General features: G+C 37.0%; 1 protein-coding gene and 1 long non-coding RNA gene across 2 annotated transcripts; both read left to right on the top strand.

Moving 5' to 3' along the window:
* The first annotated feature begins 8746 nt into the window (after positions 1-8746).
* Positions 8747-16187, top strand: LOC121383994. The gene is made up of 3 exons (XM_041514132.1): positions 8747-8921; positions 10382-10511; positions 15851-16187. Exons 1-3 carry the CDS (start codon positions 8828-8830, stop codon positions 16152-16154), a joined length of 528 nt encoding a protein of 175 aa, XP_041370066.1. The 5' UTR covers positions 8747-8827; the 3' UTR covers positions 16155-16187.
* Positions 10521-13692, top strand: LOC121383995. The gene is made up of 2 exons (XR_005959323.1): positions 10521-10705; positions 11100-13692. It is a non-coding gene; the product is annotated as an uncharacterized LOC121383995 (long non-coding RNA).
* Positions 16188-16687: the final 500 nt, after the last annotated feature.

The following is a 16687-nucleotide window of genomic DNA, read 5'->3' as shown; positions in this document are numbered from 1 at the left end:
CATTCATTCATTATTATTATTATTATTATTATTATTATTATTATTATTATTATTATTATTATTATTATTTATTATTATTTATTTATTTATTTATTTATTTATTTATTATAATTTTTTTATTAGTACTGTAGGGACAATATGATGCTATTCATATATTTATGGAAAACGTACACAAAAGGGTCCGTTAAATTCATATACTCCCCCACCCCCTCCTCTGTTCAGAAAATGCACTGTTCGTACAGTACTTAGTATGTATTTCTCCTGTTCCAGATGGTTCGGTAATATGGATCAATCAAATACATGTACTTATTTACCGCCTATATACATTTTTGCTGTGAATATAGCTAGCCCTCGTTAGTGGAGGCTATATACACGGCCTTCGTATATATAGTCACATCGTATATAAACACCGTCTAGGTCTGAGTGTTCTTTAAAAATGTAACAATTTCTATCTCATGTCAGCTGTTAGGACATATTTTGCATAATATTGAATTTGACAAGGTGGAAAATGAAGGTGTTCATGATCCAGATGTTTAGAGTTTTTCGCGTACGACTAACGATAAATTTACCTATAGATGCAAAGGCCTAACTAGTCGGGATTGTCGACGTTTAACATGCTTCTGTTACTAAAATAAATTAATGTATCAGCTTATTATCATTCAGTATATGTTTTTATTATGTTTTTATTATTATTTTCATTGTTGTTGTTTTTCTATTTACCCTACGTCGCAGAGGACGGTCAAGCGTTCTCGTTACACGAGTTTAGTAAATCGTTTTGACATTGCGGTTATTCGGGGAATGTCCGTCACGTGACTCAAAATAATACGTCACACCTCTGCTCTCCAAATAGCCGTTATTTTTCTCAGAATTATGGACCGTACCCATAATTCAATTATTTTTTATAAAATATCAATAATAAGTGTGATATGGTGGTTATATAGATGGTTCAATAAATTACTTTTAGGTACAAATCAAATGTATATATTGTCATATAATACCTTGTTGGGTAAATAATTTGGTCAACCATCTGTGAGAGCGCCTTTAACAAAATGACTTCATAATGAAATATGTTTAATAAAATCGTTGTTTTAATATCACGAAAACCTTCTGGTATACAAATTTCATAAGTGCTATTGACCGTCAGTACCACAGTATTGACTTTACTGACGTCAGATGTAAAATTTCTAAGGTTTAATTTATTTTACCTCCACAATCTGTTGCTCCGTGTAGTCACTTATAAAGAAGTCGCATATAAAGAACTCGGTTTACCTTGCACGAGACAGAAATGCATGGATTAAATTGATCTTTCTTGCAAGTGTTTAATAACCTGTGCGCCACTCCTGTAAACTGTATATATACTAGTAGGTCGCAATCGCACACTGAGATCACCTCTGTAAAATGCTTCCCTGCAGAAAGTGTGATTTTCGAACTGTATGGTTATTTCTGAGAGGATGTCAAAGACTTAGGCCCAAAACACACCGAAGCTTGGTCTGGGTCTGGCGAGTATGGTACCAGTCGAAAATGAAACGCACTGAATCGACAAAACACACCACGTCTGTACTGGCGTGAACTACAGATCTGGCAACAGACGATATAGAACGTGCGCTATATTATATTTTCACACTGCCAGACTGACAGCTGCAGCCTGTACATGCAGTATTTTAATTTTTTGTCTTAATAAACAAATGGAAAGATATATATTAATAAAAATTGGATTTTCACCTTAAAATATGACTGCAGTTAATATATAGAGGCTATATCATGGGCTTTTTTCAAATACGATTTTTATGTCAGTGATGTGTGAAAACCATATTTTCACGAATTGCTTCGTGAAAATATGGTTTTCACACATCACTCATTGACATAAAAATCGTATTCGTAAAAACACGATGAAATGGTCTATTTATTATATACATCGTTCCTAATTTTTGACAATATTTTTCGCTTATCCTATCGAAAACACGTGACGCCATGATGTATTTCTTCCCATGGAACTTATCCAAAACATTTACTTGACCATAGAGTTTTTAAAAGAAATTTGAACAAAAATTATCTTTATTTAATTATTAAATTAACATTTATTTAATAATACTGCTGTGCAAACATACCTGACAAAGCGACCCTCCAAAAAACCCCACAAAAACAAAACCAATCGAACGCCGTTAAATTCTTACACTTACATTCAATGACACTACATTGTGTCATTATTTAGCTTCGTATTCAACTCGTTTTAGATATTTTATCGTAACTGCACATAATAACCTTTTTTATAGGTACAGTTGTTTAAATTACATTTTTTTTTTTTTTTCAAATACGTTCAGATGCATTGGTGATCATCAAACTTAAATACGAAGAAACGAGACACAGGGAATAATTTAATCATGAACTATAACTGAAAATATCACTTTTATGGTTGCCGTAGATCTATATATTTCATTGCTATATATATAGTAAATATGTACATTGAAAACTAGTACCAGTTACAGACCCAGACGTAAAAACGATGAAAATACACCAGACATGGTGAATTTGCCACACTCGCCAGACCCAGCTTTGGTGTGGGGTTTTTTTGGCCTATGACTCACGAATGTGACGAGACACGTGTTTATATATATGCATAGGCAACCAAATTGTTAGTGAAACACATCTAAGTCATCATAGGAAATATTACTCAATATTAAACCAGAGTTACATTGAACATATTGAATTTAAGAAATAAATGCAAAACCAACAATGGTAATTATGTAGTCATGAGAAGCATTCCTGTATCAATAGAAAAAAGTTAAAGTTTGTTTTGTTTAACAACACCATTAGAGCACATTGATTTATTAATCCTCTGCTATTGGATGTCAGACATTTCGTAATTTTGACATAGTCTTAGAGAGAAAACCCGCTACATAGTAACAAGGAATCTTTTATATGCACCATCCCATAGACAGGATAGCACATATCACGGCATTTGATATACCAGTCGCGGTGTACTGGCTGGAACGAGCGAGAAATGGCCCAATGTGCCCACCGACGGGGATCGATTCTAGACCGACAGAAAACAAAATCTGGCAATGCGCTATTTTGTAATCTTTGTAGACTTTTCTCTCTGTTCTTAATCTGAACAAAAATCCCCAAATGTACAAATCCTGTGTTTTGTCTTGCACACGTCTAACTATATACATTTACAATGTTAAAACACGTTTCATAAAAACAGGTTTCGTAAATTGGGTACGATGTCTTTCTTTGTTCATTAAAACAAATTGAAAAACACCTTATATCTTTATATTGAGGAAAGTTATTCAGAACTGTAACTTTACTTCAAAATGAAAGCAAATATGTATTACTCAATAATATTAATGTATATTACTCGGTTATTACCAGAGTGTTTTTCGGTATCGTCAATATCATATATTAGGAATAAAAATTGTATTATGCTCGTCAGAGGCTTGCATAATTTTTATTTCTAATATATGATATTGACGATTTCAAAACACACAAGGGTAATAATCTCTTTATCATATAAGCTCAAGCTTAATACAACGTGTTTTGTAAACTGTACGCGCAACTTTAATTCCAGTCAGTCATTACGTGATATTCAAATGACGTAAAAATATGTGGCGCGATGTATTTTTGAATAGAAATGGCGTCGAACTCGAATGATGTCATTTTGGATGTCCTTACATCAAAATAAACTAGTGCATAACGGGTTTTTTGTTTTCTGAACGCTGGACAGCTTTCAGTGTAAAATTGCTATTGAAATGATTTTATTTAATGAGTATGAATACATACGTCAATTATGGAGTGTCACCCTAGTACGGCTGCTTAAATGTCAATTAACCTAGTGCCGTGACCTCGATTAATTTACATCTAATTTGCAAAGTTATCAAATTCTTAAAGTATGTGATCTGAAAAAGAGCACACTGATCATCGGCCACTAGATGTCAAATTTGTGATAATTATGTCACGTAGTCTTGAGAGGAAATTTGCTACGTGGTTCTATTAGCAACAATGGATCTTTTATATGCACTTTCCCATAATCAAGACATCACATACCACGACCTTTTGATATACTAGTCATGGGGCACCGATTGGCAGTGAGTCGAGCCAGTGTAGTTACGGCAATCTGTTGCGTTAATCTCTCTAAACGTCAACAATGACCGCACCGGAAACATAATATTGATTCTAACTGCTTTGATTACCCCTTTGAGCTTTTGTATAGGGAAGCCACGAAAGAAAGAAATGTCAGTAAATATTTGTTTTAATTATATATTATTATTATTATTATTATTATTATTATTATTATTATATCATCTATGGACGTACATTGTGGACACGTTTTAAAAAGCTAAAATCGTACGAGCAAGTTAATAATGTTTGGACTTCATAATCAAACAGTGACTGGGGAGTCCGACTGAAAGTCACTGTAACGTACCCGCCTACTCAGTTCAATATTTATTATAACATGAAAATTAATATCATGAGTCACAATTAATATGTCGCCATATGGAGCTGCGTGAACGACATTTACCGGCAGATTGATACTGAGTTTGCATGTGTTTCCGATTCATAACCAGAGATCAATCTACAATATAATACGCAAGGCCGTCTTAACAGTGTCCTATCGTTCTGACCGCTTTTCTTCTCTTCAGTTTTCATCTGCACTGCAGACAGCCTTCTTTGTACTTACCGATGCCGCACTTTGCAAGGATCGTTCTGCTCTCAGGGGTGGAAAGTAGCCCGGTAGTAAAGCGTTCGCTTGATGTGCGGTCGGTTTGGGATCGATCCCTGTCGATGGGTCCATTGAGCTATTTCTCTTTCCAGCCAGTGCACCACAACTGATTTATCAAAGGCCGTGGTATGTGTTATCCTGTATGTGGGATTGTAATAATAATAATAATAAAAGATCCCTTGCTACTAATTTAAAAAATGTAGCGAGTTTCCTCTTTTAGACTATATGTCAAAATTACCAAATGTTTGACATCCAATAACCGATGGTTGGTGGAACAATGTGTTCTAGTGGTGTCGTTAAACAAAACAAACTTTAACATATTTGCTCACAGGTCCAGTCGACTACCATACACACATCATGCTAAATATTGCGCACAAAGATGAATTCCATAAATACAACATCAATGGACACCGCCATCTTTATCACTTAATATAGAAGTGGCTATATACACAGCGACCGTGTATATAGCATTGTTTGAAGTGGGCTGACTATATACACTGTGTCATATTTTGGGGAGTAAAGCGCATTGTACGGCCATTACACCTCATATAAACTTCCACGTGTTAAGCACGGGTTACATCTAGGATGACTTTAGATGAATGTGATATGATAAAAGATGATGGTGTCAGTCAAATTATTCGCGAGCGCTCGGCCTGCTTCAGACTTCACTCACATATACAACAAAACGTACCTAAGAAACCGAATGCCCCTGCTCAAATATATAGACATAACGGCAGTCCGTGATTAGAATAATAAGTACTAAAATACTACACGAGTGGCCATTAGATACCATTTATCTTTCGACGAGTTGTTTCAAAACAAATCTAACGAGAGAATGTTGGATAGGTTTTTGTTTTACAGTGTATCTAACGTCACAAACAAATCAATGTCAGGTTACGAGTAAGTATACATCACAGTGTAATCGATTTCTATCGTGCTTTTTTTCTCTTTCTTTTTTCTTTTCTTTTTTTCATTGGATGTATTGCATTGGCGTTCCACGAAGCGATGTTAGCGCTAAGATCACATTAAGTACATAATTACCTTATACACTTAAGGTGATCATAGCGCTAAGATCGCTTCGTGGAACAGAGCCCTGGTCACTACCTAGCCTGAGTATTAGAGAGGCATGTTCAGCATGTATTATTTTAAGTTCCTATGTAGGACTTTGTAAGCCTATTTTTTATTATTATTTTATTTTTGATAACACGTACTTGTTTACACAATTTCAAGACATACGACTGACTGCTCTTAGGTGATGACCAGGACACCAATGCTAAACATCCAATGAAAAACAGCACGATCGAAATCGATTACACTGTAACGTATAGTTAATCTGACAAGCATTTGTCTGTGACGCATAAGTTAGCTACAAACGCAAGGGCTGTAAATAACTTTTAGTTGTTTAAAACCTGGTTTTTCAGGATATGTAAGACATTTATCTTACAACTCGCTTTCGCTCATTAGATCTAAAACAATACAATACGTTTGTTTTAAAAAAGAAATATATATACACCAAAGACCATCAATAATTAAATTAAAATAACTAATATTAATATATATATATATATATATATATATATATATATATATATATATATATATATATATATATATATATACATCTATACATATATATATGTACTCGTGTTTTTGACATTTTGTGTAAAGATACAAGACAAAATGTTGAAGTTTGGATAGGCCTATCTGAAAATACAAATTAGTGACAATTGGAACCACGTTATCGTTCATTAACACATTTGTTTTTTAAGAAGAAATATGGTCTGGAACATTTCTGGAGGAAAACCCGCACCACTGCAGCCATTATGTTCTCTGCGTATACAGAATCCAAGTTGTTGTACATCTCGGACGGGTCGTGTGGGCGTTAGGTGGAGAATTATCGACGAAACGTTGTGGTCGAGTTCAAAGATCCAATGACCAGGCTTGTTAATCAAGAAAATAATAGTCCTGCAGCAGAGGCTGAAAAGGGGCCTTAGTTTTTGAGTAAGCGGGGCCGGAAGTATAACATTTGTCACTATGGCTGAACTTAATCTTTAGGGTGTGGAGATCATGAAAATATAACATCACATTTTCTAAAGTTGGTGCGAACGAGATGGCCGCCAGTTCATCTTCAAAACTGTATATACTCAGAACAACAGGACTTAGAAATGTGATCTTGGTGTCAAAATAGAAGTTTATGGGCTCAATGAGTTCATTAAAATTGTTTCTAATACTGTCAGATATTGTGTTGACTAATGGCTAACTAAAATGGCGGTAATTATGGTATGAAAATCTAAAAATATTTGTAACGTGACTTAGAAAAAGCAACTTTTATGTCAAATGTTAGTTTTAGATTGTTGATAAGTTTAGTTAGCATGTTTTGAAAATTACTAAAATAAAATATAACTGCAAATTGTGAATAATTGTATAAAATAATAAATCAAGATACCGGACATGACATATTATTAATGAAATGGTTCCCCGCTAAGAGGGGCGGGACGTAGCCAGATTCAAAGGTCAGGGTCAAAGGTCTCAGGGTCAAAGGTCACGAATTGTTAAATACAGCTTCAGGGATTTGATAATGGAATCATTCCAAGAAACACATGTACATATTAAGTGAAATTAATAATACATAATGTATTTATGTTTATACTAACATATTTACACATATCCAATATTCATGACAACTCCAAGATCACATGTCAGGGTGTTCAAGAATTGTTAAATACAACGGAATCAATCCAAGAAAAACATGTACATATTGACTAAACTAACAGAGCCAGCTGTGGCACTCGCCAAATTCATCAACTGTATATTTTAAAATAAGCTGGCAAATTTTGGCGAAATAATTTCGTGTAATAATTGATATTGTGTTACAAAACAAAATTGGGTTTCTGCTATTTACTCATTTTTTGATGAAATTTTCTGCTCACCCACTGCTAATCCTGACTTAATAATACATAATGTATTTACTTCTATCCTAACATATGATCAAGAATGGTTAAATACAGCTTTTGAAATTTGATAACGGAATCAATCCAAGAAAAACAGTTGAAGCTGCCAATTAAAACTTGTCTCATTGGTTGATATAGTTTTGCCGCTCGTGTCGCGCGATGAAAATAGAAACCTATCGGTATTGTGTGGCGCGCCCGACTACATCAATCTGTCGCGCCACATGGGTGTGGTTAGGATACGGCAGTTGAAATCAATGGTATTTAAGACTGTAAATAAAGCGAATTATTTGACTGGATTTGACAGTTGTTCATAGCAAGTAATTATTTCATTTGGTCCAATAATTTGGTGCATTACAGCGGTGTTTAAAAAGAGTTCAATTTACTAGCATTTTTAGGCCCGTAGGAACGACTTTGGGAGTGGGTGGGGGGAACACTGAGGGATCGGGTACAAACTATATATCAGATTTTGGTTACAATGGCAAACATTAATATTTTTTTTAAAAAGGCTCACAAGTGGGGGGGGGGCACGTGCCCCGCCCCCCCCCCCCCCCTCCCCGGCCCCCACGGTTCCTACGGGCCTGATTTGTCATGAACAATGTAATTTGTACAATGCATGAAATAGCATTTCAGGACATACTAGGTTTTAGGTTGTTTGGGGGGGGGGGGGTCCTCAGACAATCCAGTCTAACTCCCTCCCATCCTGTCAAATTTCCTGCACATGCATTTTATATTGGGTGCTAATCGTTTCCTTTTCCAAATAAAACAAATAACATATACACCACATTCCATGTTTGTATCACGATTTGAATACTCGTACACTTTGCACAATAACAGCTGTACTATATATAGAGCTTATTTGAACCGACTGTACCAACATCTACTTTGGATAGTTCTAAACTACTCTTATTCCAATCTGTTATCATAATCTGAATATGCATGAATGCATTTCTTAACTACAAGAATTAGTACATACGATATCCTTTTTCAATTCATTCTACAAATGCTTGTTGCAAAATCAATTTTCTTCTTGAAACATCTGGTCGGCAGGCAGCTTGTGATATGAAACACTAGATTACAAAGATACGACGTTGCATATAAACGCGCGGGCTACGCAGTACCGTAGATTACAACGACACCAGCAACGGTTCAGTCGAAGATGTTGCCACACGCGGTGCTGACGCTGTTGTTGATGGTCATTCCGGCGGTCGTTGGACATTGTTCGAACAACGACGTTATACTATTTGTCACAGGTGAGTATGTTTAATACAGTTATGCTGTTGTTTTTGATGGTGATGGTGGTGATGATGATGATGATGATGATAACGACGATACTGATGATTATGATGATGATGATGATGTTGATATGATGGTGGGTATAATGATGATAACGATGATACTGATGATTATAATACTAATGATGATGATGGTGATGATGATGATGTTGATGATGTTGATGATGATGATGACTGTGACGGTACATGGTGACGTGGCAAACTGACTTAGCTGATGTCCCGAGGCAAAGTTAATCCGAGATCTTATTATCTGAGGAAGAATAACATGGTGAATGACAGTAAATGTTAAATACTAGTATAATATATATATTCAATGCCATAAATGTTTTATTTAACGACGCACAACACATTTTAATGGCGTCAGACATGTTACATATAGATAATATTTTATAAGCAGCATCCCAATGACTAGACAGTACATACAACGGCACTGTGTTGCACTGGTGGAACGAGAAATATCCACCGGCGGGGATCGATCTTAGACTGACCGAGCATGAAACGAGCGCTTTACCACTGGGCTACATCCCGCCCCTGAATAAAAAGGATGACCTGATAATATGTAGAATAAGAACTGGTGTAGCCATGCTCCCCCCCCCCCCCCCCCCCCATCACACGTTCTCACACGCCACCTTTTATATTTTCCTGGCGCTCCATAGCACGAGTGATAAAGCCCACTGGACCAGTATTAAAGCGCTCGCATAATGCGCAATCGACCTAGGTTCAATCCCTGTCGGTGGGTCCATCAGGCTATTTATCCTTCCAACCAATGCTCCACAATTGGTGCAGTGGTATTAACTATCCTGTCTCCTGTCATGCACAGAACTCTCGGGCGAAGTCAGAGGTTGTGTCCACGACAGGCATGCTTGAACATTTTTCTGATGGAAGCATGCCAAAAATTACCCACACCGACACCTATCCTGTCTGTGGGCAGGTGGGTGTATACAAAAGATGCCTTGCTGCTAATCGAAAAAGAGTTGCCCATGAAGTGACGTCAGCGGGTTTCTTCTCCCACTGTCTATGTACATTTTATGCTTAATCATAGGCCTATGTCCCACGCCATATTATATAACAGTAATAAAATGCGTCGCCTGCATAAAATAAAACATTTCTTTCTGACATGACGTAATAGCATAAATATTCAAAATAAGTTCGTGAATGTTAAATAACTATATAATAGTTTTACCAATCGTTTGTTAACTAGAATGAAAGAAAATGTTTTATTTAACGACGCACTCAACACATTTTATTTACGGTTATATGGCGTCAGACCACACAGAGTTTGAGAGGAAACCGGCTGTCGTCATTACATGGTGGGAGCGGGTACCGGGCTGCGTCCCGCCCAACCTACCGATGGCTTATCCACGACATCACAGAGGCCGGTAATCATTTATTATTATTATTATTTTCGTTTTGTACAGAAAATGACGCCGTCGCCGAGGCCTGTGAAATCAAGGCGTCGGACTTGAGTAAGGAAGGTGCCAGTAAATCAACGCAATGTGACGTCACGTGCAAGTGTAAGAAAGGAGTCACAAGCTGCTGTCACGGAACGTGAGCATGTCTTAAGATAATATATTCCAGCTTATGAGTTGTAAAACTCAAGGCAAATAAAGCGAGCGATTATTTTAGAAATCGTTGATTTCAATCGCCATATCCAAGGGGTCCAACCTATACCGTATGACACGTGCTTGAACTTCGTATACCACTACCAAAATGGCGGATAAAGCTCGCTTTGACACACGACGGTGAGTACATTTTGTCTTACAGCTGCATGCTAAATGCCTTTCTGATTAAAATAATATTGCTATACGGCTCTAGAATGAATACTCTATCCATCTGTTTACTTAATTCCCGATTTTGTTCAACCACAAAAAAAGCTATTGAAGAAAAACCTCGTTATTTTGACGGCCAAAACAAATATGATCAAAGTTTTTTGTGTTATTTTAAGGGAACGAGTTATATTTATATACTTAAAAAGTGTCATGATGAAAGTTTGTATACTTTGGAATTTAAATTAAGCAAATACGTTTTGGAAAGTCATTTCATCCACAAAAACAATAATGGTTTAGGCATATGTTCGTCTGCTCCACCGGGTTTAGGACACTTAATCGTATGTTCCAAATTTCTTTTTTTTTTCAGAACAGTTTGTGAAGACTGCGACCAACTATACTCTGGAAGGTCTGCCGTCAGCAGACGTGGTTGTTCATCACGACAGACCAGGCGGGCACCAGTGCACTGACTGGACGAGTGTTTTGAACTCGAAGTCATCTCCAAGTTTCCAGATTCATTGGGATGAATGATCTAGTTTTTATATATTGTTTAATAAATCATAGCATTAGTTTGTTATTAGTCCCCCACTGGACATCTAAAACACCAATCCTAATATATGGATACATGCCGTGTATCTCGAATAGGTCAATGTGACCTTGACTCTTATCCTTGACCTACATCTGGGGGTTTCAGATGTGTTTAGATAAAATTTAATGACAATGTGACGTACGTTGTATTGTGTACATAAAGGTTCCACAACGAATGACGGTTGATTATTGTATTTATTTCACTCTCGTTAGTTAAGACATTAGTTATATTTTTATGTTACATTTTGAAAATGAACTAACGTGAGTGACATATGTAAGATAGTCAAACTTCACGAATTGTGAAACTTATTTCATAAATGAGGGGATTTATATTACATTTCTGTTGCCATTCTACTACATTTTGTTTTTAATTTCTCAAGCTGATCAGAGAAAAAATAGGAATTACAATTGTGACGTCACATTAAAAATATTGCATCACAATGCGTTTTTATCCAACCAAAGCCTCTGCTGCCAGTGGTATCACAGTGTCAGTGATGTAACACGAGCAGGTATAGGATAAATAGACTATGCAGGCTGCCTTTGAATATAAATGTACAAGCAATCAAATCATAAGCAATTATATATAAGCATTTACAGGTCTCGAACAATACATGGGTTGGTTTTTATTTAGAAATAAGGACGCATTTGAATAGTTAAAACTTAGTTTATGTGTACAATTTAATTGCATGTAATATCTGAACACATGAGCATATTGCCCTTGATTCCAAGTCATAATGAAGGGAGTATCTTCCCTTCATCCACCTTGTAGTTGGCACGTGCAGGTTGAACTCCTTGAGGTGGTCCAGGATATATACCGGTGAGAAAACTCTCTCATGAATTTGATAAACTGACCTCCAAAAAAACCCAAAACCGTTCCTGTCCAACATAAGTCCTTGTTGGCGTCAGAAACCTCATGCAGACACCGTGGCAGTGCCGTTTTAGAGTATTTTTAAATAATACATAGAAAATGTTTTTTGGGGTGGTTTTTTTGTTTTGGAGGGGGGGTGTGTGTGGAAAAAAACGCCATTTTGGACACTGCTTCTGAAACGTGACATTGTTTCTGTTATATCATCAGTATACATGTCTGCGTCAAGGGACGGTTCATCTAACACTTGAAATGTATGATTATCATCACCGTCATTTACACTCTGAGATGCGAATGACAACCTCTTCCTAAATCGCTTTTCTCCTTTCTTTTGTGGTGATATCTGCTGTGGTGGTGTTGGAAATTCCTTGTTGGATGTAGGATATACATCTATAGGTGTTGATATGGAAGATGTTCTCTTAAATGGACTGACGAATCACAATTTGCAAAGTCTAAGGTACGACGATTACACAGCCTTTTGCCAGAATTGGATCTCCTAGATGTCAAGACGGGAAACAGCTCTCCTCTTTCGTGATTAGTAAATGCCTAACTTAAATGGACTCTTTTTGTATCTCCCCATTACTGAAAGAAAAAAAACAAACACACACCTTAAGTTGAAATATATAATATTTTAGGGGTACAAATTAAATATAATTTTTTGAAGTAAACGAAATCTTGGCTTAAATCCGGGGGAGCAGACGAAAATGTGCCTGAACTATAAGAAATGTCTTGGATGAACAATTATCCAAAACGTATTTGCTTAATTTAGCTCCCAGGGTGTAGAAGCTCTCACCATGGCACTTTCTAAGTGTATAAATATAACTTGGTTCGTTAAAATAACACCAAACATTTTGATCATGTTTGTTTTGACCGTCAAAACAACAAGGTTTTTCTTCAATAGCTTTTTTTTCGGTTGTAAATTACGTAAACAGATGGATAGAGTATTCATTCTATAGCCGTATCGCAATATTATTTTAATCAGAAAGGCATTTAGCATGCAGCTGTAAGACAAAATGTACTCACCGTCGTGTGTCGAAGCGAGCTTTATCCGCCATTTTGTAGTGGTATACGGAGTTCAAGCACGTGTCATACGGTTTAGGTTGGAACCCTTGATATCCTAACATCCTCGCATCGCTCACGTCGCCCAGCGTCCGGTTAGGATACAGCTTAAAGAACTTGATTTACTGAGCCAGTGCGTCATTGAATATATGTATGTTTCAGTCAAAACCCGACATACATACAATAGAGATATTCCAAATATAAAAATACATATATAGCTAGTGCCAGGTCTGTCCACATCTGCATGTAAGTCAAACGTTGCCAAGCCATGTGGCCTTAGAACCGCGTGGTTGTTGGACCGGTACGAATATGGTCGTCTAAGGATCGTTCTATTTTTGAGGAACGTCTGATTGGTAGCGTTCCGGCCCAACAATTGCGGGCGATTGGGTGCCACAGGTTCGGGTCTCGGTAACGGCATGAGGAAATTTGTGAAGGCAATAAAGGATTTTAATATCCCCTGTGCCAGTGTGTCATTGAATATATGTATGTTTAAGTCAAAACCCGACATACATACAATAGAGATATTCAAAATATAAAAATACATACATACATACATACATACATGTGAAACAAACAAAAAAAGATTTAATTATCCCCTGCGCCAGTGCGTTAATACATATGCATGTAAATAGTAAAACCCGACATACATACAATATATACCATCGACGTCCCAAACTGCGTTAACCTAACGACAAAAACACGAATATGATACTTACGGAAATACTATTCTACATTTTTCAGCTACGATACGTGAAACAAAATAGATTACAATCAATTAACGTAAAAAAATCAACAATATGGACGTCCATCAAATCCTGGAAAGAGTTCGACCCGTACCCTTCTATATCAAAGGCTCTAAAGACTAACCCTAACCCTATCCCTAAAACTACCCTAACCATTGAAAGGGGAGTACGGGTCGAACTCATGCCCAAATCTATTCTAGTAAACAAAAGTGAAGCACCCTACAGTAAACAAAAAGAGTAGCCCATGAAGTGGCGCCAGCGGGTTTCCTCTCTCAATATCTGTGTGATCCTTAACCATATGTTTGACGCCATATAACCGTTGATAAAATGTGGTGAGTGCGTCGTTAAATAAAACATTTCCTTCCTTCCCTACAGTAAACAGGAAAGAGTGCAACGTTTCCAACTGCGTTCAGGAGGATGCACTAAGTATCATACCACGCATGTGCGGTTCGTTATTTACCATTTTTAAGACTACTATATGGAAAAAAATATGTTTCTGAAATATGTACAGTTAAAAAAGAAAAAAAAAAAAAAGAAAAGAAGATAAAAGAAAAAAGAAAATTAGTACTTACCCACAGAAGTTTGTCCATTTCGTCAATATTAGTCAGTATGCACATATAAAGTTTAAAAATAACCTGAACTCCAATTTCAAAGAAATTTGATAGCAACATATGTAGTTTGTAACATTGGATGTCACATGTCTACTCTTCAGTTCAGTGAGGGCACAGAAAAGCTTCTTCCCTTCTAATGACTCGAACCTGGGTGCAGTATGTCAAGCGCACTCAGTGGAGACACTTATCACACTGCCCCGACGGTGGGCCCATTGGGATATGTCTCGCTCCATTCAGTGAAGCACGACTGGTATATCAAGGCCGTGGTATGTGTTATCCTGTCTGTGGGATGGTGCATATAATTGCTGCTAATCGAAAAGAGTAGCCCATAAAGTGGCGACAGCGGGTTTCCTCTCTCAATATTTGTGTGGTCCTTAACCATATGTCTGACGCCATATACTGTAACCGTAAATACAATGTGCTGAGTGCGTCGTTAAATAAAACATTTCCTTCCTTCTATAACCGTATGTCTGACGCCATATAACCGTAAATACAATGTGCTGAGTGCGTCGTTAAATAAAACATTTCCTTCCTTCTATAACCGTATGTCTGACGCCATATAACCGTAAATACAATGTGCTGAGTGCGTCGTTAAATAAAACATTTCCTTCCTTCTATAACCGTATGTCTGACGCCATATAACTGTAAATACAATGTGCTGAGTGCGTCGTTAAATAAAACATTAGTGAATCAAGTTCTCATTGTTGGCACCAGTTTCACTGCATGCGGGCGATTCGGTGCCATAGGTGTAACAGTCAACCTCGACATACATACAATATATAGATATTCATACATCAGTACATACATGCATTTATAGGAAATATAATGACGGGCCACTGTATAATAAGTATGATGGCTCGGTGATGGAAATCTGAGGGTCCAAAGCGACCGAATGCATTACCAGCCTTCTTAGAACCCTTGTTCCGCGGCCCCTGTGTTTAAAGGTAAAATTAGCAAAAAATCGTAGTCTATCCTGCTGAATCCATAATATGTTCACTTAATTAGGCCAAACAAATATGTGTTTTCGAGGATGTGCTGAAAAACATTTGGTGGTGTGGGTCCGTTCTTTTTTAACTGCATTTTTACTCTTTTCACTTTGTTAAAAATTAGTCTGCTTTTCTTTTTCCTAGGTAGGGTCGGGTTCCCAGAAACTCAAAACTTTTGTTAGACATTTTGGATATATTAAACCCAATTTTAATTCGCTTATCTATTCTTATCACAATGTAATTTAAATATTTGAAAATGTCATTCGCAGGCAATGCGTCGATGTTGAAAACGCGTGTGACGTCGTCTACAAAGTTGAAAGGCAGCAACTGCTGTGTGTAGATGACGTGGAGGGTGTCGTCACAAGTCCCAACCAAGGCAGCAGGAAGAAACGAAGTGCTGGCGACATCTCCCAAATAACGCGTCTGCTGTTGCTTTCACTGAACAAACGAGACGTTGCTGACGAGGAAACTACTACGCCAGAATTGTTCTCCGATGACGGTGGGCTAACCGAAGCACCACCAACGACGCTACCTACGCGACCAACAACCACGCCAAAAAAAAAAATTGTTTAAAAATCGAAAGCAAATAAAGATTACATTATGAAATACCCGTTTTGCTAATTATATATGCTTATCACGGCGAAAGTTTAAATGTGGTGTGGTGGTCCTACAATAGGCCTCACCTCCCCCACCCCCCCCCCCCCCCCCCCCCCCCCCCCCCCCCCACCCCCCACCCCCCACCCCCCAAAACAAAAAAATCCACAAAAAACAAAACAAAAAAACACACAAATAAATTAATTAATTAATTAAAAATACGACCGCCATGTGAATAGACAGCCCTCATAAGCAGAGTATATATACGTGGCCGCCGTATGTTAAGAGAATGGATGACGACACCCATTGCTGTTGTATTTATGGAATTCTTTTAACCCGTGAAAATGGATAATGAGTTTAGTTATGTACAAACCTTTATTATATAATATTTAGTGAAATATCTTAAAATATCAGTGAAATAAAAGTGTTATCAGTCAATCAGTGACGATAACACATTTTAGAGTGAAAATTTCACTATTTCACTCTAACATGTGTTATCGTCACTGTAGAAA

The sequence above is a fragment of the Gigantopelta aegis genome, chromosome 10 (genome assembly GCF_016097555.1).
Source record: "Gigantopelta aegis isolate Gae_Host chromosome 10, Gae_host_genome, whole genome shotgun sequence".
NCBI lineage: Eukaryota > Metazoa > Mollusca > Gastropoda > Neomphalida > Peltospiridae > Gigantopelta > Gigantopelta aegis.
Note: the sequence above shows the minus strand (reverse complement) of the source record. Positions and strands in the feature narration are given on the sequence as shown.